The 24,890-nt window shown below is 41.0% G+C and overlaps 2 protein-coding genes across 3 annotated transcripts in view; both read left to right on the forward strand.

Moving 5' to 3' along the window:
- HIRA (histone cell cycle regulator) overlaps positions 1-3,447 on the forward strand; it is a 39,008-nt gene extending 35,561 nt beyond the window's left edge. Inside the window, exons 24-25 of the mRNA XM_075769578.1 lie at positions 1,783-1,871; positions 2,461-3,447. Coding sequence (XP_075625693.1) covers positions 1,783-1,871; positions 2,461-2,577 — 206 coding nt within the window. The 3' untranslated portion in view covers positions 2,578-3,447. The remainder of the gene's footprint in view (positions 1-1,782; positions 1,872-2,460) is intronic.
- Positions 3,448-5,800: 2,353 nt separating this feature from the next.
- Positions 5,801-24,890, forward strand: part of PPIL2 (peptidylprolyl isomerase like 2) — a 74,074-nt gene continuing 54,984 nt past the window's right edge. Inside the window, exons 1-7 of one of the 2 annotated variants that reach the window (XM_075769581.1) lie at positions 5,801-5,950; positions 6,083-6,132; positions 6,690-6,735; positions 7,694-7,756; positions 7,925-7,976; positions 21,751-21,802; positions 24,024-24,115. In XM_075769581.1, coding sequence (XP_075625696.1) covers positions 5,919-5,950; positions 6,083-6,132; positions 6,690-6,735; positions 7,694-7,756; positions 7,925-7,976; positions 21,751-21,802; positions 24,024-24,115 — 387 coding nt within the window. In that variant the 5' untranslated portion in view covers positions 5,801-5,918. The remainder of the gene's footprint in view (positions 5,951-6,082; positions 6,133-6,689; positions 6,736-7,693; positions 7,757-7,924; positions 7,977-21,750; positions 21,803-24,023; positions 24,116-24,890) is intronic. The other variant, XM_075769583.1, reaches the window with a different exon arrangement.

The raw sequence follows: 24,890 nt of genomic DNA on the forward strand, positions 1-24,890 counted from the left end.
TGTGGACTTCAGTAGCAGGAATTACATTGTAGGAGTCCAGTGGTCTGTCAGGCATACTGTATGTATCCTCTGGCAGCAACTACAGATGTTACGGAGGAGCCAGCAACACCTTGTAAAACACATTGACGTTCCTCAGCCAACTGAGGATCGCTGCCTGATGCGAGATGGAAGAGTTGCTCGGTCTCTGCCACTTTATAACCAGAGCACACAAAACTGCAGAGAATTTGCTTGTGGAAACAAATCTACAAGAAAGGTTGCCTGTGTGTTTTATATTTGAATACATATTTCTATGCTATTTTGTTAAATAAGGTTAACCAACTGACGTTATGCTTCTTGGATTCTAAAGATCTCTGCTTGTCTGCACTCCAAATTTAGTAGTTTCCTTTGTATTAATTCAGCCTTGTTCTTCACCATGTATAATCATTTTACACAGAGGGAAGCAAAACGGTTCGTGTTAGGCCACCTAATAGGTGTTGGCAGAATTAAAATCAAGCTCATTAATTCTTGCCTTTTGACCCCTGCTTTATTTAACAAGAGAGCTTGATGAACTGCATATGATTCTCTCTGTCCTTCCCAAGTTGAAATTAAAATGTTCATCTTGGGTCATATGTTAGACGGTTATACTTTTAAAAGTCTTTGCTAATTGACAACCTCTCTGTTGTGTGTGCAGGGTTCACCTTGCACTGCGCAAGCGTCACTGCCTTGTGTATACGCACTGGATGTCACTGCAAAGTCTGCTTTGCCATATGTGTATTACTACTCCATTACTCTTTTAGGTCTGCTAAATTTTGAAAATTGCACATCTTATTATTGACCGTTTATTCCTATGACGATTTCAACGTGGAATGAATTCTAATTCATTAAAATTTTCAATCTATTATACCTTGATTGGCAAGTTACTCTCTAACAGATGACTTTGTTACTTGCAAGGGAGTTCTGTCCTCTGATTCTTGGGTGAATAAAGCTGGCCTGGGAACTGTGTGCAGTTTTATTAAAGGTTTTGTTTTGGGTTGTTGTTTTATTTTTTTTAACTCTTCTGCATATTAATTGGATCCCTTTAAATTTTGTTATAAACTCTTTTGCTAAGGATCTGAGAGATCTCTTCTAGTTTAGTAATATTTTGATGTTTCAGAAAGATGCCCGATTTTTTTTTTTTTACTACTGACTCCATTTTTCCAAATTCATATATTGCCATATATGAATTTTCCATATATATTTTCATATATTTTTTCCAATATATTTTCATATATTGCCATATATGAATTTTCCAAATTCATATATATGCCATATATTGCAACCTAACAATTCTTCCCCTTCACTGGTTTCCATCTTGTGGCTTTCCACCTTGTGATATCTCTTTTGTATTAGTTTTCTAGCTGTTGAAGTTTGTCAGTTTTCCAATGGTTTTTGGTCTGTTTTTTTAAAAGCTGGTATCTTTATGTAGGAGAGGAGAGCAATGTTGAGATCGTGGCAGCTCAGAACAAACTGGAATAACTACTTCAATTTTCCTCCTTATTGTAGATCATCTTCAGTAGAGTTTTTGGTTTTGAGAACTTAAAATAAAACCCTTTGGAACTCTAAAGTAAATCCTTATCAAATCATCTTCTCTTTCCAAAGATTTGTTGTTAGAAGAATAATATACTTTTTCAGAAATAAATGGTTTTGGCTTTATTTTATTATAGATACTTTTAACTCTTTCCTGAATGTTGTCAGTTACATTGTGGAGTGGTTATATATAGTGAAACACTTATGAATGTGACTTTATTTTCTGATAATATTCAGGGTTTGAATATCGTTTGCGAGAATTATGCAAGGATTTACTGGGTCCAGTCCATTACTCAGCTGGAAGTCAGTGGGAATCAACAGTTATGGTAAGTCCTGACAATAGTTTAAGGAAGAACGAGGAAGAGTTTCCCATGAAAATTACAGAACATGGATAGACAATAGAACTTAAAATATGATGAAACTTAGTGGTAAAAAAGCAATCGCAAATTATTTTTGCTGACCCTGGAACCCTTTCCATACTCTGCTCTAACGTCATAAGCAGGCTTTCTCCCATGGCACTTCTATTTATTTCATGTGAAACCGTAGACGAACGTTTCTTGCCGCAGTCTTGGCTCTGGTGCTGTCTTGAGTATCGCACAGATGGAGCAGAGTTGCATGTTCAGGTCTCCACATTCTTCAGACAGCGACTTTGAAATAGTGACATGCCAATGAAATGTCTGCCCTTCTCAGAGCAGGCCTGCAACTGCGTCTGTAACTGCAGAGGCTGTACGAGCTTCCTGAGTATATAAATGTAAAGACTGTTTTTATTCTGGGAGTCATGTAAGCAGAATAAGAACATAAAATAGACAGCTCTCTCCAGGGAGGAAAAAGGGCATGAGTCTTAAACAGCTGTATAGAATATATTCGTGATATCAAGTCGTATGTTCTGAGGATGCCGTTGTGTTTTTTGTGCAGGGTTTACGAAAGAGAGAACTATTGAAAGAGCTTCTTCCTGTTATTGGACAGAATCTCCGCTTCCAGAGGCTTTTCACAGAATATCAAGAGCAGCTAGACATCTTGAGAGACAAGTAGCATTTCCCCAGATTTTCCCTGCGGGCCTGGTCCCAGAGAAACTGCTGAACAGCATTAACCAGACAGAGACAGAAGAGGAGCGAGAGCCCGGTCAGTAGGGACACTCCTGAAGAGAGCAGTGCTGTAAGGGTCCCAGATGCTTCAGGAGTGACCTGCTTTAATTCTTAAAGAAGCTTGCAAGTGGATTTGTGAAAATGAGTGGATGAGACCGTTTCCCAAGTGAAACTTGACCATCGACGCTGTGGCCTCTGTTTCTACGGAAAGTTGTGGATATGTACTTCAGGGGGGTCCTTTTGGATCTGGATCTCATTTTAATATCAAAACTAGCTGAGAACTGTTTGTGGGGTTTCTTGGATGTCCTGTGAAAAGCACAGTACTTCAGAGTACACTGAACAGCATATTTAACCCTGTTTAGGGGTTTTTGCCTGAGGATTTATTGAGGCTCAACACTATATTAAATTAGATGAATGAGCCACATAAAAAGAAATTTCATAAATATTAAGGTATTATGCAGCCAATAGACTCTTTCCTGTGAATATAATAATAATAATAAGAGGCTGTTCTAACACATGGACTATTTTTGTACTAGAATTTGCTAACTTGTAATATGGAATTTTATTTGGCCGATAATCAGGCTGTCTCTACAAAGTCATCTTGTAGGAAATTTAACTCTAATTACAAAAGCTATGTTTCAAAATAATTCTACCAAATTAACATGTCATCATCTGGTTTTTAATTTTTAAATGTTTGTAAAAGGCATTTTGGGGGGAGGGGGAGGGATACAACGGGGTGGCTCTTTTTGTAAGTACAAAAATAAATGAACATTGCATTGGTTTAAAAAACAAAAAGCAAAAACATAGTCTTGAATTATTACAAAGGGCACAGGCATCTCCAGAAATGTCAACACAGGCTGAATCATGTTAATATGCCTAGAAATAAATAATGCCGTCTGGGTGATCTTTCCTCTGAAAGCGAGATCAGACAAGTACTTGTGATCTCCCTAGAGCAGCTACATTTTCTCTTGGAGCCCCATCTCAGCTGAGGGAGCAGGAGCTGTGTGGGAGTGCTCATTATTTCAGGCAACACAAAGTAAAATGGGCTCCCCTGACCACGGCTGAAAGAGTCAGCACTGCAGCAAGAAAGGAGCTTCTTGCAGTTATGGCCATGTTCCATTTTTTAATAACAAAATAGTGCTGGTGGCCTGCCAGAAGTTCACTTGTGGAGTGGTTTTGGAATTCCACTGAAACCAAATCAATCAACTTGTTTTCTTCCCCAAAGTATGCTTGGTGCTGGGAAAGAAGACAGTGTATGTGTTGGTTCTTTCTGGGACCCAACTGTTCAGGTGTGCCTCAATTTATTGCCTTTCTTGGAGGATGTTTTTGAGAAAGAAAATTAGTATTGAAATGGGTAAGTGTATTTAAACCCTTATGAAAGGGCAGTTTCTCCCCTAAATTTCTATCAGAAACAAACACTGTCCTTTACCCTCAGCCAGGACCAGGATTAGCTGTCCTACTGTGGACTTTTGCTGAAGGGGACTGACCCTGTTCAGGCAGGCGGCTTTGCAGTTACGTGGTTGTCACAACCCCAGGAAGGAAGGATGTGTTCTTTAAGGCAACAAAACCCCACATTTGGAGGGTTTCGTTGCTTCCAGTATTCAACTGCCAGACCCAACGGACACCGCGTTACTGCTTTGTACAGTAGTCTTATGTGCACACTGACTTGAAGTGTCTTGAAGAGCAATATAAACAACTGACTTGCCAGCTATTCTTCGGTATGGCTTCAGTGAGTTTTCAGCACGCAGTGGGAAATGTAGTGACAGCACAGCTTGGTTCTGCGTGTACCTGGTGGGAGAATGAAGGTGATAAGGAGAGCCATCCAACAAGTTTAACAGGACTGCGACAACCAGTCACGGTAGAGCTGTGAATGTTGATACGCTATTGCCAAGTAGTCTACACTTGTGGGAACGGGCATTGTATTCCTCGTAGAATTCAATCATAGACTGATGGAATGGTTTGGGTTGGAAGGGACCTTTAAAGGTCATCTAGTCTCACCCCCTGCAATGAGCTGGGACATCTGCAGCTACACCAGGTTGTGCTCACCTTGTGTTTGTGCACGCACGCAAGCACACACTGAAATGATTAAACGAGGACATCAGTGCCATGTTCTGGGGAAAAGGTGGGTCCAGTCCAAAGCCTGGTGTAGTCCGTGGGAGTCTGGCTATCAGCTTCCATGGATTTTGACTCTTGACTGTTCTGTGTAGGCAGCTGCCAGGATGGTGGTTTAAGGAGTAAAGACCAAACAAGCATGGATAGTTTTGAAAGTGATAAATGAAAGCCCTGAGACAGGTGGCTGTTTCCTCCTGCTAAAGGCAAGATGTTTGGATTCTGGCCATCTTCTGTCAGCCTTGCACTGTTCATACCAGGCTTGTAATGAATGCTGTTTAATAGGAGTTAAAGGTAATTAGCTAAGGGAAAGTAAGTTCTTCTTTGTCATTAAGTCTTTGAAGAGATGCTGAAATACTTTTTATGAAGAGCTGTTTCCATATTAGACACTATGTAGGTTTTTCTATTCATTTTTTCTTAAAGGTTCTGTCACTGCCTGACAGACCAGGAATATTATGATTTTGAATTCCATGCAACAAAATATATTTAAGTGAAGATGAGCATTTTTCTTAAATTGGATATAATTTCCTGCTTACGTTCAGCCCCTTTTTTCTGATGAGGGCTATGAAAACTCTGTTTGAGGCTGTGTTATCAAAGGAAGCCTGCAGCAAAACCCACGAGGAATGCTTTCACTGCAGGAGTGGGGGCAGGTTGCTTTGAACAACTTAGGAGCTTTTATTAATTAATGGTTGGGAAATGGGGAAGGTCGCGGGGGGTGGGGTGGGGGGGTGGTGGTGTCCAGACATTCTCGCTACGCCATCGCTGAAAACACCCGCCAAAACTCCCTCCTTGGGGCTGGTGAGGGAGGACCCAGCCAGAGTTACAACCAAAACTGAAATAAAATTAGATTTAGCTGGGCGCCAAGTACTGGAGCACAGGCTCGTCTTCAGCCAGTGGAAAGGCCACACGTACGGGTTATGTCTGTGCTCCATCCTGCCAGCGGCTGGGCCCCCACCGCCGCCCTCCCCTCAGCGCTCCCGCGCTCCCCGCCCTCCTCACGCCGGAACGCCGCTCGCCGCCCGTGTTTCCGCACCGCGGCCTTTCGCCGCCGCACCCGCACCGGAAGGGCGCCGCGGCCGCAACCGTCCGGGCACAGGCGACTCGGCGAGGCTCGGGCGGCTCGGCGGGGCCCAGAAAGTCGCGTCCCCGAGGGCCTCCGGGCCGGGCCGAGCCGCCGCCATGGGGAAGCGGCAGCACCAGAAGGACAAGATGTGAGCGGGAACGTGCGCGGGGGCCGGTCCGGCGGGGCCGGGGGCGCCTCGGGGCCTCCCGGGGCGTGCGGACGGGCGGGGTGTGGGGAGGGCGCTGTGGCTGCCTGGTGAGTGACGCCGCTGTCTCGGCAGGTACATCACGTGCGCGGAGTACACGCAGTTCTACGGGGGCAAGAAAGCAGGTAAAGGCGTGAGGGGTGCCCCGCCGCCCCCGTGGCGACACGGGGTCGTTTAACTGCGGGCAGCTGCTGAAGCGACCTCCCTGAGGGCTGCCCGAGCGCCTCCCGAGCTGCCCCCGCCCCCGGGCTGTGCAGCTGCGGGGGGGGGGGTGTGTGTGTGCTAAACTCCGCGGTGCCCGTCGGCGTGAGAGCGGCAGGCAGGGGAGGTTCAACGCCCAGATGAGCTGGCCCTGCCTTCAGCAGGTTCTGTGCCCACTGTTGGGGCAGGGCTTGAAGGTGGTTACAGTGTTAATCGTTGAATTTTAACTCGGTGCTGTCGGTCTGTCAGAGCTCTGGTTTGATTTTTTTTCCCCTGGTTGTGTAATTTCAGTTGAGGAGCTGTACTTGTGCTCTGTAGAAGTCCAGTTTTAGTTGCAGTTTTGCAGGGTTCAGTTTATTTATCCTTGTCATCAGTAAATTGCCACCATGTATATAGCAAAGCGTAACTTTCAAATGTTTGTTACCTAGAATACAAAATATTTATTAAAATCCTGTTGTTTTGTTTTGTTTTTCATAAACAGACCTTCCACGAACTAATTTTAGACGTTTGTCGTTTGATCACTGCAGGTAAGACAACAAATTAATGTTATCGTTATTAAATGACGCATCTCTTCATCAGGATGTTGACGTTGAACTATGACTGAAGCCACGTTCTTCCAAGGTGGTTGCTTTCATTGACTCGTGCCTGCCATGACAGTAATGCAGCAAGAAAAAAATCAATAAGAACTGAAACATTATATGTACCTTCCATGATTAGTATCTGCAGAGATTGAATCTGATGGCTAAAAGAATACACAAGTGAAAAAATAATTCAGAACAACTATCACGTACGTTCCAGTCTTTAAAATCTGTGTAATCAGGACTTGAATCTACTTTTCCCTGGTCAGAACATGCTTGGACAATCATTAATTTTTCTGAGGTAGTGATTTGATAGATTGAAGCAATATTTATGCTGATTTTTTGTGTTTAGAGTTTACTGCTTGAAATGCTAGAGTGAAAGAAGGGAGTTAGTAGAGGTGGGTTACAAATCCTCTTGTAAATCACATAGTTCAAGAAGTTACAGTCCACATCTGCAAACCACCGCTACTTGGGTAAAAGCTGGGTGGGTTATGGAAGCATCCCTGACGGGGGGATGCTGAATGTGATCACCAATCACTCCCTAACCTGTTTCAGCGCAAAGACAGTGAGCATTTCTGCGTGAACCATGTTTCGTGCGGGTGGGACCTGACATGGCAATGGAAGCAGGTTGGGGAGTATTACAGCATCTGCCCCTGCGGCTGTATGGCTGTGAATGCTGGCGGCTACAAGTTACTGAAACTGCACTGGTTTCTTTCAGTTTCTTTCACAGATTTTATTGTTAACCTAATTTATGAAGAATCAGGTAGTGGGTATTGGCAGCCACTCAGTGTTTTTATTGGTATAGGCCTTGCTTTAATGTGTAAGTTAATCAGCAAAATGTTATTTGCTTCTGTCATCATGATTTCCAGCTGGTTTTGCTAAAAAGAATGTGTACTTTTTCTTCTAGTTTGTCTCTGCAGCCATTTGAATACCCAGTTTGCACACCAGATGGGACGGTCTTTGACATACTGTAAGTTACTGTCTTTACTTAGCTTTACTTCTGTGTTGCCAAACTGCTTGGTTACAGCTACGTAACCATCATTTGGTCTTAGCAAGTTGACAAAAATATTCATGCCCATCAAAAATTAAGGTTTCTGATGGTACTTGTCTCTTATTACTTTATCCCTTCTCTTTTCAGGAGTATTGTTCCTTGGATAAAGAAATATGGAACCAATCCAATCACAGGAGAAGTAAGTAACGATGGGTGTATTCACATGATGTGTTTGCTTTCCTTATGTTCAGTTTCCTATTTAACGTGTGGGAGAAAGAAAAACGCCTTAATGAAAACAAAAGAAGTTGAATGGGAGGGCTGTTTTGAAGTATGACATCTGTAAGATCAGCTTTGCTGAAATTAGTGTACAGACTTATGAGGGATCTCTTTTTAGCTTTTAAAAAAAAAAAGAGGGGGCTTTTAGATTTGAGACCTGGTATCCCCTCACTGTCATCCTGCTAATGATCTTTGTAGTAGAAAATAATCAGCCTCAGACTGCGTGTGCGGAGGAAAGAGGAAAGTTGTTTTTTTTTTCTTTTTTGCATTGGATTGGATTGTAAATACTATGGTGGAGGAAATGTGCAGTTCATTTATTTAAATCCCGGAGTATCTTGCCTTTCTTACAGGTATGGCATAATTAAAATCTGTGTAGATGGAAATACAAGCTCTTTTGTTACTGCTAGTGATGCCCAGAGAGCCTGGCTGGTCAGTGATGGAAAAGGCTCTGTACTGCCGCCTCGTATAAGCAGAACTCTAGTCCATACAGGGCAAGGTGCTGGCAAGCTCACCTCTCCATCTGTGATTAAACTTGCAGTGATGTTTCCTAACCAAAATACGTTTGGCTTTATGCAGATTGAAGAGGTTATAGGTGATATTATAAATGGTAAGCTTAAGCTGCAAAATCTTTTGAGTTATCTTGACAATATATTTCAGAAAGCTTCTGACTTGCCTGTTGTGACAGTTCACTGTAAGATGGGTTCACACTGTGATCAGCACCTCAGTGGTTTTTCTCCCCTCTTTTTCTGCGTAAATGATAATTATGAAGGGATAATCTCTGTAGTAGTGTGAAGTTGTAGAGCACCAGATAAATATGAAATACTGGAAATGTTTCCTTGTTGGAATTTTTTTTTTCTGGTGTGTTAAAAGAGAGTGCATAGTTTGTGAAGGCATAGAGGAAAACTTTGAACAGAAATTGTTGCTTCATCTACTGAAACTTGTAATTTCCTTCAGTAAGTGCAGTTACTTTCCCGAGCATCAGGTGGCAGTCATTGCACAGGATTGTTGGTTGGTTTGCAGATGGCTTTGTGGTAGGAGATTACCTTTGAAACATCTTGTGTTTGATTAGATTTTCCCAGCAGAGAGATACGAGGAGAAGCTAAATACAGATGCAGCATTCCAAACTCTAAACATGAACAGGCTGTCTGAGACTTGATATCTTCAGTTATAGCAAACTGCAGGTGTGTTTGTGCGATAGAGAGATGATTGAAGGTCTGTCTTCAAACACGAAGAGGCCAATGTATTGTTGAGAAGGAAGGAATTACAGCTATTTCATTCGTTTTCACCAGCCTCCCACCATCTTGCTGCTCTGTGCATTTGCTGGGAGTTTTGGGGTGTTGCCAGATCCATTTTTTTCACTCAGAGCAGCTCCATGACACCTGTTCTCATTTCAGACTGTGAACCATGATGTGGTTTAAAATTACTTTGGGTAAATGCTAAGCAAGAATTGTAATGTGTCTAGTGGTGACACTGGGGAGATTGTGCAGAATATACGTGGTGAACCATGAATGCTCAAATAAAGTCTGACTTTGAGATCTATTCGTTTACCCAGACTTGTGCTTCTGTAGTTGATCTGCAGTGTACCTCCAGGTCTCCTCAGTATGCATCCCCTTTTCCTCTGTATTGCTCTGTTTGGGGAGCCCTTTCTTCTTCCCTTTTATTTCATGGTGGACTTGTGCTGTACAGCTCTGTCATTCACAGGACCAAGGTGTTCCAAACCACTCAGAAGAAAAAGGAGATGCTTGCTCTCCAGAACAGCACACAACCCTGCTGAACCCAGCCCTGTGGAGCCATAAGTTGAAGAGTGGGGTTGAAAGAAATGTCATAATTTGGCCTTTGTTTCCCGGAGGGCCAGCTCTGGTTTTTGGAAGGGGAGGACGGTGTTGGGTAGGGAGGGGATGGAGGTGCTGGGACAAGGCAGGGTAGGTGGCAGAAGTCAGTGAGTTGAGCTTGGACATCTATAGACTGTACTGCCCTCTCTTTAATCTATCGTGCATGCACCTTCTGTTATTTGTACAGCTTGCTCATTGTAGAAACTCGAAAATATTTTCTGTAATGAGATGGTGACTTACAGAAACTTAAGATTTCAGGTTTGTTTAAAAAGGAATTGAGCCGGATTAGCTGCAATGCCATGTTTTGTATGGTGACTTATGAAGTTACTTTGCACAGATTGATGATTCGTCATTGGTGATGAGGCTCTGGAGAATTTTCCCATTTTTTTGTCCTGAAGTTAAAAATGATAATGAAATCCTTCGTGGCTTGTACTTCTGTTGTTATGGTTTGCTACAGGCCAAACATTTTAGAGAAGTCAATAGGCTACTTGGAAACGGTGTTGTTAATGGTGCACTCTTGATACTCACTAATTCTGTCTGGCTGCCTTATTTCTGAAGTGGACCCCTCAGTGGAGAATTAGCCTTGCAATCATTAATATATTTATCTTCCAGTGCTCCCAGGGGGTAGGACTGTGCTAGTCTTTTATTAATTGGATGTTTGTGAACTGATCTACAAGTGACTTCTCTGATTCTTCCGAGTCCTAAACTATTGGACCAGCCCTCCTTTTTAAAGAAATTTTGCAGTGCCAAGATTGCAGTTATTCTTTGATATGTTTACAATATTTTTAATCTTTTTTTCCTTCTTTATACTTCCTCATGGTTTATGGTTTATTTTTTCTTGCTTTTTCTGAACATTCTCCTGAGGTGCAGTATGGACACCAATATCCGTTTAGGAGAAACAAATCACCATTGACCTTTGTCTAGAGTTTCCCATTAGCTATTCCAGAAAGTAACTTCAGAATTTTTCCCCCCTCTTTTTAATAATGCATTGTGGTAAAAAATACTCCTGTCACTACACCAATAATTTTGGAAGAAACAGTGCATCTCTTGCAGCTGAACTACAGCCTGTCAGATGGCATTGGCTCACTTACTTTTTTTGTCAGCTTTGTCAGGACACTGCCCTAGCTTATGTTTACACTAAAATTGCATGAAATAAAGAGGAAAGTCATAGTTGGCTCATTCCGTTTTACTGAGAACAGCACTTTGGCTTCTTGAGCTTGCAGATAGTTGCAAGCTTGCCAGAACATTTCACGTAGCGGCGGTATGAGAGCAGTGACCAGCATGCCTACACAAGTCAGCCAGCTGGGCTCAGGAGTACCTGTTTCCAAGAAGTGAGATTGGTCAGAGCATGTCTGGTTTGTTGGAATCTCAAATATGAACAGATGATAGATCAGCATGCCTTTTGACAGAAATTTCAAGGAAATTGTTCTTTGTTGCATGGATATGTTATGTGTGGGCTGAGCTATTTTTTTCCTTTGCATTGTAATGTTTCTGATGTAAATACCTGTTTTTCCATTCTGGTTCAGTGACATTCTAACTGCATGTGGGCAGGCCAGATTATTGTGGTTGTAATTCAGCCCCATTCAAGGCTCTGTAACCTTGGGCAAATATCTCTCTTCCACTGTATCGGAAATAGCTACAGTCTTTGTCCCTTGTTCCCCCATTTCTCTGGGAGTTTAGTTCTTTTGGACAGGTGAAAGTCAGTTAATCTCTGGTGTTTGCATCTAAGGCTTTGTTCCAAAGTCAATTTTGTGACTGTTTTAAGTGCATCTGCTTTTAAACTCATATAGAGGGCTCACCTATGTCAATTCTTTCTGCACTGCTCAGAGCAAACTAAAATCCGTGTGTCTGCTGATCCTGCATAACCCAGAGAGGCAATCCTCATGTTAAGGGCCACGTGCAGCTGTGAGGTTATTGCGTATGTGTGTCTTGAAGGGCAAACAGGATTCAGTCAAGTTAATTTAGCTTGGGCTTAACATATGCCTAAGAGTCAGGTTAAGAGACCTGAAGATGCTGTGCAGTGGATGTATGAGATGAGGAGACACATTTCTGGTCTGAACGAGGCAGAGCACAATTTGTGTTGTGCCCTGTCTCATGCAAGGTTAGGATCCAGACCTACAGGGCAGAGAGAGCTTCTTCTTAAATGTCACAAGATTTTAGCTTCTTACTAGGTTAAATAGGAAAACTTTTATAAATTCTGAGGAATTTTTTTTTTTAGGGCTAGGAAAGCCTTTTGCTTGGGCTGCCTCTGAAGATAACCATAAAAAGGAGTCTGGGGCATATAAAGAAATAGTAGAAGGCAGAGCCACTGGCATGGAAAATGAGGACTAACTTTGGAGTCAGAAGGCTGAAAATCTCTGACTTTTCCCAGTAGGACATCTGCTTCCTTAAAAGAGAGAGCTGTACCCAGAGTTTTGCTCTGTATACAAGATAAACATTTGCTATTGTTCTCCACACTCTTAATCCTGTATTTACCAAATAAAAATGACTTGGGGTGAGATTATGACGAATATGATCAAATAATTGTGGCAGTACAGGTGCCTGCCTCATGCAGTAAGCCTGTCTGATCCACACTTTGAAAGCACCCAGAGATGTACATCTTGTACCTGCAATGCCCTGCAGCAATGACAGAGCCTGTAGCAGACACCGCCTCGCTCCAGCACTGCTCCCACAGGAATGTAAGCAGTCGCCTTTTTTTTTTTTTCTTCAATCATTTGTTTGAAATAAGGTTGGTAGGATGATGCTTGCCTGAATAATGACAGGCACTTTCAAAACCAGTAACTTCTTACCCTCAAAATTAAAAATTGCAACCAAGTCTGTTACTTCAAAACTTTGGAAAGTCATTCTCAAATACATTCTTTAAATATGTTTATTAGCTAATTCCTCTCCCAAATGCTGGTGACTATTGTTACTTCATTTTATTGTGAAAGCATGGTTTCTTTTCAGTTTGATCAGCTAGATTTCAGTCTCAGAAATCAGTTGCTGGTCTTGTGGTGAGAGGAGCTTGCTGACCAGGTTAATGGAGAGGATATGGAGAAGATTGTTCATTTTTAAAGTGGGATTAATAAATTCGGTGGTAAAAAAGCAAACAACCTTACAGCACTTTTATTTTTTTATGCACTAAAGTCTTTGGCTGTCTAAATAAATGAAATCCTGGCTGAAAAGGATGCAGAAATTAGAGCAAAGGTGAAACTTCCTTAAATATAAAAGTGTTTTTTACTGTGTACGTATTTTGAAAGCACGGATACAGAAACAGAAACCACTGACAATTGTTTCTTCACCTGAGAAGTGAACATAATGAGAAAAAGGGCTTAGGTATTTTTTCTTCTTTTGAAATATTCTGAATAAAGAAACTGCAGCCTGTCAGGAGTGTGAGAAATATCAAGTACCGTAGGAACAGGTGTTAAAGTGCAGGTTAAATTCCAGCCAGGGCTTTATAGTTCACTACAAATTGCTCTCCACCTCTATCAAACAATCAGTGCAGAGCCCGTGTGTTTCAGGAATGGATTCCTGTAAGTGGGTTGCAGGAGCTTCACACGTTGCTGAGTCAGAGGTGTCAAGATCAAGGTCACAAACAAAACTCATCCGAAGATTAGCTGAGTGGAACAGGTCTCCAGCCTGAACAGGGGAAGAGGACAAGTTCAAGTTTCATGTAACCTGTATTGGCTAAATCAACAGTGGTGATGGCTTTTAACTCAGTTCATAACGGTCTGTGTGGTAATTCACTGCAGATTGCTGCTTTAATTGTGTTATTCCAGGTGTGTTTCTAGATAATAAGCAGCAAATAATGGATGTCACCAGACAAGGATCTGTGGTTGAAGGTGACCTCTTTCACACCAGCCTAGCAGTAGCTGCTGTTGGAATACATTGTCAGGAAAATGTAATAGCTGTAGATAATGTTCAGTGTGATGCACTTTCAAAGCACTTGTCTAGACCTTTCTGCAACATGCCGGTAATACTATCTTAGGATTTTGATGGTCTTCTAGACATGGCTCACTGCGGCAGGAATCAGATTTTCCTTGTGACTTTTCATTTTTTTTCCTCTTGAAAAGTTTCCTGCACCCTTACTGTTTCCAAAGGGATTGTGCTTACTGTGAGCATTTTCATTCTTTGTCTAGATAAAAAATACTGAGAGGAAAATGCTGTGCAGCCCTTCATAGGCGGGCTGTCTCTGCATCAGTTTTCCATATCTAGAGCTCTGTGACTATCTAATTAAGAGGAAAATAGTTTGACCAATTGAGATATTTTTCATTATGTAGAAAACTTTGGGAGTAAGACATATCCACCTCTCATTGTTTTTTTTTTTTTTCTGCTGAACATCAGGGTGCAGCACCTGAAATCCAAGTAGTCTGCTATGTTTTCTCCTTGGGGCTTTGGAAATGAGTGATCATTTAGGTGGATCAGTAACTTCAGGTCTCATTTGGCTGTAGCATAACTGATGTATAAATGAGAATTTTAATTCTTCTCTAGAGAACGCTTTTCACATACATGTCAGAAGAAGTCAGCACATCCTCAGCTTTGAAATTCAAAGTACATTTCTTAATTTGTCTTATGCAACTCAGTCAAGTCCTCAGATATTGCATAGGTTTAAATGTCACTTGCCCCCTTTTTTTCCTCTTTTGTTAAACTTACCATATTTTTTCCTGTATGTTTCAAGTGAAGGACAGAGGGTTGTTTTTTCTTGTTTATTTGTAAGAAAAGTTTCAGTGGGGAGTGGGAATACGGTTTTGTTCTGGGTGAGTAATAGCTTATTACAGAGCAGAGAACAAAGCTTACAGAAATAAAACCAAGGGGAGCTTTGTTGTTGAAAAATGATTCGGACAAATCCAGTTTAGTTGGTTTCCATGCATTGCAGAAAGAAGGGTGAAATGATCAGGAACAAAAAACCGGAAGACTCTCTGAGCTCTTCAGCTCTCTTGCAATCTGCTTTGCAAACTGCATGCTCTGTCCTGAACTGGTGTTCGCTTTCTTCCTGCTATGACTGCCGAGAGGTTCTTCTGATGGTTTTTCATCTGATAAATATCTTCCTTAAATTTTGGGTTTGACCAGCTTAGTCTTGTTTGTATTTGTGCCAAAACTGCACTTCTCTCTGTTAGTGTTTACAGCTGTGTATTTGGTACACAGGAATTTAATGCTTTCTTGATATTTTCTTGTTGAGACTTGTATTTTCCTGTCAGTGGTGTTCTTGCCTTTAAGTTTTCTATACCCTAAATGGTCACAGTTGTCCTTCTCTGCATCGGCTTAATTTTAATTTATCTTCTTTGAACAGAGTTAATCTTAATCATACACAGTAAATGCTGGGTGCATGCCTGGTACACTGGTGGGAGTGTTTTCTAATATCTTCTTGAAATACTTTGATAATACTTTGATATATTACAGATGACAGTGTAAGACAGAAAACAGTTTTAGTATATATGTTGAGACATGACAGGTGCTGTCAGAATATGATAATCTGCTAAATTTTCTCTTGATAGCTTGGGTCATTTCAGAAGCAGGTACTTATAAATAAATAAGAGTTAGCCAGGATGAGCAGTGGTTCTTCCTTTTCTCTTTTGGGTTTTTTTTTGTTTGTTTGTTTCCAGTTCAGTGTTGCTGCCTGTATTTCCGTGGCCTGTAGCAGTCTTTCAGGCTTGGGTGGTTACAGCCATCATCATTAAGCATCTCTCCAGGTGCATTTTTGTCTGGGGGCAGCAGACACAGACTGATGCTCAAATGCCTAGAATCCACTTTGAACGAGATGAACTCTTCAATATGCAGCAACTGAACCATGTCGTCTTACCTCATTTGCTTCAGTAATTATTAGCTTTTAGTCAACAGTCTAAATGAGTTAATATTTGACTAGCGACCATAAATTTTCAAGGCCCCTGGATAGAAACGTATGAGGATATGATTCCTGCCCAGAGGAACAACCAGAAAATCATGACTGGAAATGGTCATAAAACACAGGGGGGACAAGGGGATGAAGGTCCCAGTAAGGCTGATGACCTGGGAGATGACTTCTTTTTTTACTGGGTTTTCTGAAACTTTCCCACTCTCCTTTGTTACTGATGAACATGTGGATAGTTGGTTGTTTCTCTTCCAAAGTTGTATCTGTGACTTTTACAGTAGTGCACCAGCACCACTAAGAGTTAACCTTAAAAGGGGGAATTATTTTTCAATTCCCTAAATCTTTGGGAAACAGTGAGATCAAAGAAGATGAGATTTGCCTAGACTTACTGTTCAAGTGCTTTATCAAAAGGAGCTGTTTAAAACCTCCAGTGTCATGAGTCACTGGCCAAGCTGCTGTGACTCCTTCACACCTTGCTGATGGGGATTGTGCTGGTGATGGGAGGTGTTTTTTCCAGTAAGGCAGCTCTGGACACAGGCAGATAAATGTGTCTAGCATTATTCCTAATGCATTATTTCCCTTACAGCAGAAAAGTATTTACATCTAGGTTTTACAGACTGAACAGATGGTCTCTTTTTTTTTTCCTTTTCCGTGTTTTGGTGGAAGTGTGCACGTTGGATGGGATTTTGTGATTGTGACACTTGAAAAACTAGCAGCTGTGAAATGCTCTAGCCTTAAATGAGATGCAGCATGAGGTTTCCCACAGATTCTTACTTGCCTGTTTTTCACTAAAATTGGAGACTAGCTTTTTAATCCTTTTGCAAAGCTTTATTTTCCATGAACTGTGTTGTATTTGGCTGTGGATCTCTGGATTGATAGACTTCTGACTGCATTAAGACTGCAGGTTTAATCTTGCGCATGAAACTATGCATCTTTTTTTTCATGGTAATTTCTGTTAATGTGCTCTTCGATACAGCAACATTATTGCTAGTATCTGTGAGCCGCGTGTTTTATCAAGCATATCTTTATGATTCTCTGGACAAGGCTTTGGTGACCATATGGTATCAGTTTAATTAAAATTTAAATATGGAAATACAGTGGTCTGGAAGTGGGTAATGAAGGATCTTTTGTGTCCATTTCCATACCAGTTCAGCAGTAGATGAAAGCTGCAGTTAAACAGCAGTTTCATCCAAGAATGTGAATTGAGGGTATCTTTTTAGCATTTGGTAGACAGTCGTCCATATGATAAATATCTGGCATTTATGCTGTTGAACTGAACATAGAAATGATACGTTGACACATGAGACTAGTCTATTCTCTTGGCTGCTGACCCCAAATTTTTCATGGGATATTAAACTACATGAAGATGGCTTATTTTGTTAAACCAGTGCTGCTGTTTCCAATCACGTTCCCATAATACGTAGACTTGCTGAGGATTTCCAGTGCCTTTTATCATCATTAAATCCATTTACAAGATCTGAAATAAGCAACAGTATACATGGAGTTATTCCAATACTATTCAAACATCAATTAATACCTGCATATTTCTTGAAGTTTTATAGCAGGGAAAATTGTAAGACAGCTTCTTACAATGTGAAGTTGTATGCAGACAGTAACAGGTCTCATCTTTAAAGGAACCAAAGAATCTAATGTAAAATTAGTCTTCTGCTGCTAAGTTAAATTTGGTACTTGGTAGGCAACATTGTGTTTTAATATTAATATTTGGTTTGGTTTTCTCTTCTATTTAAGGTAGCTCTGTGTTACTTGTTTTGGTGGGACAAAAACATACCAAATGGTCACGCCAGCCCTGGATGATTTTATCCTTGTGTTGTCAATAAGTTCGGACATGACATATTAATTTTTTCCCCACGATAGCTTCACTGGATTACTGGGTGTTCCTGCCAGAGGCCATTCAGAAGGGTGTCTGATCCCCAAGTGTTGAACATTTTAATGGTAACTCAATTACTGTTGATAGAGTGGGAAAGTCTGTATTTACTAAATACAACTCTTGCTGCACATCACCAACTCTACCCATGTGTGGGTAGAGAATCAAATGAGCCCATTTTGATTGCTTTTCAGGCTGGTGCATATCCAACAGGGTCAGAGCCTCATTAACAAGAAGAACATGCAGCCACAGACCAAAGGGATTCAGAGACTGTAACTAATTGATGTGCGGGGATTGTAGGTCATATCTTCATGAGACACGCAGCGATGGCAGAGAATGATTTAATTCGAAACAATCGGCATGCTTCATCCGCAAGCTGCCACAGTGCCCCACTAACCTACGCGTCGTAATAACCTTTGCTTTGGGTATCAATAAAGGATGCTGCCCTTTGGGATCCCGCAGGAACAAGCGCTGTCAGCTGACAGATGAGAATGCGCGGGGCGGTGGAGCTTCTCACTGCTGCAGGAAAGTAGGTCATGGCCAAAAGTAGCCTTGGCTGCCTTTGTGGAACTGTGCCTACGAGAGGAGTCAGCTGAGAAAAAAGCTTGCACGTTTTTTGGGTTTGGTTTTTTTAGCCCTTCCTTGCTGTGGAGCAGCTGGCACTATGTGCCTTGAAATGCATCTGCTTTCCAGTATTCTTGCATAAAATATTTTTAGAAGTGAATATGCAGCTCTTATTTCTGGTTAGGGGAAGTGGCAGATGCTTGTGGCCTTTTGTTTTCATTAAGATTTTAGAATTTTAATTAGATCAAGTGGTTTTAATAAACATAGGTTTTTTCTTGGTTGCTTCACTGGAGGTTGGCTGAAACTGGATGGTAGGTATGTGTCAGGGAAGCTCAGATTGGAAATAGTTTTGAACTTGAGCTTTGTGTGCAATATTTGAGGTCTCTTATGCTTTATTAGTAATAAGAAATACATTAAAACAAGTACTTTAACGCGTTTTAGGACTCATTCACTCCTGCTGTCTTCCTGCAAAGACTGGCACCTGGTTGTGGCATAATGGTCATTTCTATGGCAACAAACTATGTGATGGTGCTTGGAAGGCTCTGACTTTTGATGGAGAATAAATAAAAGCAGATTCACCCACACATAAGATAGCCCTGTTTTCATGTGAAATGAAGAACTTCAGAGGAAAAAAAATATCATACAGCTTTCCTATATCATGTTCTTTCATAGTTTCCTGTGTTAACGTGTAGGTCTTTCCAAACTGGACCTACTGGAAGTCTGGGCATGTGAGGTGGACTCCCTCCTCTGCGGCTGCTCGGTGCACAGCTGCCCAATGCTGCAGCCCGGTCTCAGGCACTGAGCAGCCTTTGTAGGCCATGGCAATCCTTTGTAGCAGATCATCGCCTGGTTTTGCTGTTCTGCTGCTCCAAAGGTTTCCTTTGACAAACACTAAATCCCCTCTTGTCTTGCCATGCATTAAAACATGTCAATCAACTTCTCAAAATACTTTTGAGGTGTTGTCCTAATTATATTTCCCCCACCTGTTTTCTCATATACAACTCTCCATTTCCATCACTTTTCATAAATACATTGCACAAACAACATCCTTTATCAGTAGTGGGAAGTTCCCTCGATACAGTGTGGGAGTGCTCAGGCATGAAGCTGTTGCCAGCTGACCCAAAGCCCAGAGCCGCTCCAAAGGGCATGAACTGACATGCCAAGGTCACTTCTTCAACACAGGCTTGATAGGAGGCCAGTCCGTGGCAATAAAAGTTTATAACATTTATACAGTGCTTCAGTATAGAGTTCTCATCCTGGAAGAAGACTCCAGGCAGTGTGTGTATTTCAACTCATATATGAAAATCACTATTTTTTTATTTACTGTTGACATACAGGGCTGTATAAGTGCTGGTCTCAGTGGGGAGCAGCTGCCAACACGAGCAGCTGATGCACCATCAGTATCCAATGCTGAAAACTAACCTCTTTCCATATTATGGAAAGATGTGACCTGAAATACCATACTGTTTCCCTGGGTACGGAGTAAGAGTCCGAGGTCTTGGCAGAACTTCTAACAATATGGCATATGTTGACAGATGAAACAGCGTACTGCAGTTTTTGCTACCTTTAAAGTCTGTACAGCAGTTTAGTCTGTCTTTTCTGCTAAATTTCTGTCAAGGTATAAACTTGAATCTTCAGTCATGCTAAACTGTTTCTTAGGGAACTGTTTCCATTTTGGTTTAAAGATGATCTGGTCATATGTTTTGGGGATAGCTCAAGTCTGCCAGGAAGATAATTTAAAGGCCTTCCTTCAAATTATCAATGTTTCCAGCAGTCATATTTCTAAAGAAGCTTTTTCTGGAACGTAATTTTTTGGGCTGTTGCACAATATGTGCACAGATGGATGCTGCTTTGTGCTAATAAGTTGTTTAGGTTGAACAGATCTGTCCAGGATCATATGTTCATTTTGGCAACTCTGCTGTTCCCCTACTACTTCTTTGACAATTTTGTTCTAGTAAGAAGATAAATAAATGAATAAAGCTCTGCATTCACTTGGTCATTGCAGAAGCTGGCATCGCCTTTCCTGTCTTTCTTTGTGCCCCAGCGGTGTGCAGGTGTTGGGGTTTTGGGGTTTTTTTTGATAATCCACTTAAGGAAAAACAGCAGCACTGGTCTTCCATTGCCTGACTAAATATAACCTAACTTGTCCTCTTTCTTCCCTTCCCATCTTATTCCTACTAGCCCTCATTGCTCTTCTTGCTAATAAATTAGAGAGATGGTTACCTTTCTGGCAGCAAATGAGCCTGCCAGTTGGCTGAAAGCAATTTGAGAAGTGCCTTTATAAACGAATGAGTCCAGCTGTCATAATGTGTACTCTCTGAACCCAGAATATGAATTTTGATTAGGCAGAAAAAGCCCACTGACTTAGTTTCACATGATTTTGTTGTCGCTCTTTGCCATAATGATTGAACTAGCAGTGTCGGCACCATGGCTGGCAGATCTCCACTCGAAGCTGTTTATAAAGGGCTGTCTGGGTTATAAAAACCTCCCTGATCTGTTCAGGTGCATGTTTTGAGAAGAGAACCGATTGTTGCTTTTAAGAGGCCTGTGCTCTGTGTGCTTTTAACGATCAATTTGGCAGTGAAACTGTCTCTGACAAGCTGATACTATCAAAGTGTTGGTTTGGTGGGGCTTTTTTCCTATATCTGAGATCCTGACTCAGCCTTGCAGCTTGCTGGGCTGGACTTTGTCTCTAGCTGGGTGCCCCAGCCGAGCGCTGCCTAACTGTCCCGGTGGGCTGTGCCGGTGGGCAACCCCCATCGAGGTATGCCCTGTCATGCCAGCAATGTGCCCAAATCACATACTGACCCTGTGAAATGACTGGTGTACGTGGGCCTGTCCTGTCGCATTACTGAAGACACGCTGTTATTTTGGGTGTGCTTGCAGGTTTTGTGTCTTAGACTGCAGGGAAGGAGCTTGGTTTGTGGTGTCCTCTCTGGAGTTGCAGAACGTTACCCCAGCCTCAGCCGCCATCTTGGTTCCCTCTTCCGTGGAATTGCTCCTTGGGGATTAAGTGGCCGAAGATCCCTCCTGGGACTGCCTTTGTGGCCACAAGTGCCTGTCCGCTGAAATTGTGCTTCTGTTTCTCTTCGTTATTGCTAATTATCATGTGGGCTCTGCTATGCATTTCCTGAAGTAAAAGAAAAATTACAGTTATTTCGGAAAAGGTAGTGAGCTTGATTGCCAAAATAGTTTGCTGGTTTTGTGATTTTCATCAGAGGTCCCTTCTGAATTGTCACTTCTGATCAGCAGCAATGATATTTGCCTCAGCTTTTCATGCAAACTCTCCTTTCAGTTTGTGCTACAACAGTTGTGCAACTTCTGAAGCTCATTCACTCTGGTTAGCACTGTACTGTGTCAAACTACAGCCGTGTAAATAAATGTATACCAGTTCTCAGGCTCGGAGAGCCTTGTTTTTGTGGGCTGTCTGTGACTTAAATTCCCAGGGTTCTGATGATTCAGACAACTTGCAATATATTATTAATAAATTATGTACTATTAAAATCCTAACACTGATGTTACAGTTGCCTTTTATTTTCACGGTTAGATTCTGTTGTGATTAATTTTTTGAATGCTTCATTTTCTTTAGAAACTAGATGCCAAATCACTTATAAAGCTGAATTTTGCTAAAAACAGTGAAGGTAAGTGCAGTAATTTTCTGTGGTTTTTATTTTCTTAGTGAGTGCTGTAATAAATCCTGTTTTGTCTGACTCATGGTAAAGTTATGTAGTTTGTGTTCTCTATCATGGTTTTTATTTTTTGAGTAGAATAACTGCTTCTTCTGAGTGACATGTTTACCTTTAAAGTTCCATTTCTGTTTTCCTTTATGCTGGGGAGCTGTAAATTATTCAGCAATTTATCTTTACTATAGCTGCTATTGCAGTAAGGTACTGTTTATTTTAAGGAAAAATTTCAGAAAAGGCTAAATTTCTACCATATGTTATCTTTTTCCTAACTTGCCTATAGCATTATTTGCTACTCACTTCATTTTGAGCAACTTTTTGTTTATAAAATAAATTAGACTTAAATGAACACATGGGATTTTATGAATAGCAGCACACAAGAAAGCAGCGTCGAGTTTTATTTCTGCAGGGTTAAAGATATAAAATCTGCCATCTAAGAGAGGATGCTAGGAATAAAAGAGAAGAGTGGAGATTAATTCATCTTCTACAAGGCAGATAATGATTTCTTTGAAGTGAGAGTGCCAAGGATTAGGTGGGAATAAAATTCTGGAGTGTCCATCTCCCTATCTCACTGAAGTCCATAGACTACAAGGTTTTTTCTTTAGCTGATGGATTTCTTCTGCATTTTGTTTTCCATCTGTCTCAAGAGCAGGGTGTTAAAAAATGATCAATAGTCACTGTGGCCAAGGTTTTTGAAAGATACTATGATATTGTGCTTTCGTTAAAGAAGTCCAGTTCATAGTGCTGGGGTGGAATGACAGCAGCCACATAGTCTCAGAAGCCTTTTCCTTAAAAAGGTGCATGTTGTGTCATTAGTAGATCAAGGGAAGATGCAACAAAAGAAGAGTAAAATACTGCATTTCTGTCAGCAAACTTTTCTTTAATTCTTAACATGTAGAATGGTTGCTATGTATCTAGGATCTTCTCTGTTCACACCTATACAGTAAAAATGGTCTTCAGATATTGCAGTTTCTTCCATTTAATGATCCCTCCTTAGCTGAGTACCTTCTATCCAGATCAACAAGTGTGTGCCCTCAGCAGCTCTGCTTTTGCTAGAACTGAAAACACAGTGATTTGCTCTTTATTATGCAGCTAGAGTGAGGCCTCACATTTTACCAGTGTGTTTCTGTAGCCATCAGTTGGGCCATGCCCTGATGCCACTTCCAAAAATCCCTTTCTAAACTTCCTCTTGAATTTCAGTCCCTTGTGGTAATGGCTTTCCTTCAGCTCTGGTGGCATTAACAGAAACAGTCCTCATCTTTTACTTGCATCTGCGTGCTGGAGGTCAGGGTGCCTCCTCGGGCTGGTTGGTTAACAGTAAATACTCTGTAGGTGCTTGCCTGTCCTATCTGCAGGTGCTGTGAGCAGTCTCTGTTCTGGTCTCCCTGCTGGTTTTGATTTTCAGATGGTAATTAGGGAAAAAAAAAAAGAACCAAATAGGCCCAACCTATTTCAAAAATCTCACCCAAGCCCCCCAGGTCTAGCAGACTGATCAAGTATTAATAACCTTCTTCTAATTGCTTTCTGCTGAGATCATCCAGACATTTTTCTTTTTTCCTCTTACATTGCCTTCCATCAGTTTGCTTGTTGTTGACATGCTTAATATTTATGCTGACCCTCCTGGGAAAATTCACAGCTTGATTAGAGCAGAAGCTGGGTTCCTTATTGAATAACGTGTTCAGATTTAATGGCATTCTGCTTGCCACATTTGAATACAAAATGCTCTCCTCTCCTAAAAGCACGACAGCTGCTGTGAACTTTTTTGTAGGATATAAGCTAAACTTTTATTCCTGGGAACAACACTGAAAATAGAGCACTGGACACATTACAAGGTACAGGCTTATGTTATCAATAGAGCTTTGATTACAACAATAACAATTATATTGTGGTACTTCATAGATACCAAACCAGTTAGACAAAGTTCTATGTTGGGGGATTGAAGGCAGTAGATTTCAAAACTGCCTTTTCATTGCTTGCTTTATAATTCTCTTAAGTGTTACTTTTTCTATTTGGCACTGAAGAATCAAAGCATAGTTAAAGCACCATTAAATACACACTGAAGTTACACTTTATATTAAAAATTCATGTAAATATCCTTCACACAGATTACAGAAATTAGCTATTTCAAAACAGTTGCAGGCATTTCATGCCAAATTTAAACTTTTTTCCTCTCTATCAGGTAAATACCACTGTCCAGTGCTGTTTACTGTATTCACCAATAACTCCCATATTGTGGCCATCAAGACAACTGGAAATGTGTTTGCCTATGAGGTAGGTTCTCTGCTGCGTTTCATTATTAATATTTTATACTCGATGCATTTCATTCAAGATCACAAAATGCTTTAGAAAAGTAGGTATGTTTTATTCTTGTTCTACAGCCAGGGAAATTAAAGTACAAGGAGATGAACTGACTTCACAAATTGTCTTCAAAAATGTACAACCCTAGAATATGATTTCAAAGATAATTTTAAAACTTCTTCCTAAGTTAATATGCATCCACTGAATCTTGTAGACCAAAATGAGTAGCTTTTATATACTCCTCAGCTGAATTAATAGACAAATCGTCGGTTGTCTTCTTTCTAATACAGTCATCACCAAACCAAAAATTGCTTCGTTCTATTCATATCAATGAATAAAAAAGAATATTTTAACTGGAGTTGGGGAAAGAGCAGAGAGAATGCCCTAATGGACACTTGAACTGTATTTTTATTTGTGTTTTGTGAACATTTGTATGAACCCAGGTGGAATTTTAGTTGAGACTTGTTTGCATAATCCTTACTGTAAAAGGAAGGTTTATTTATTTTTCAGTAGCAAATAAATCCTTCAGTTAATGGATCCATATCCAGTGTTGTAACAAGTCTGAACACTGGAACATCTGCTTTTTTAAATCTGTTGATGGGAAATTCCAGTAGGACTTTCAGATACTGAGGAAGGACCAAGCTGAAACCAGTGCAATCAAGGAAAAGGCTGGATTCATCACCTTTTTGAAAACTTGCTCTGTTGTAGTTGAACTCTCTTCATTCCAGCTGTGCGAGCAGTCAAGATT

This window comes from Balearica regulorum, chromosome 17, assembly GCF_011004875.1.
Source record: "Balearica regulorum gibbericeps isolate bBalReg1 chromosome 17, bBalReg1.pri, whole genome shotgun sequence".
NCBI classification, from domain to species: Eukaryota; Metazoa; Chordata; class Aves; order Gruiformes; family Gruidae; genus Balearica; species Balearica regulorum.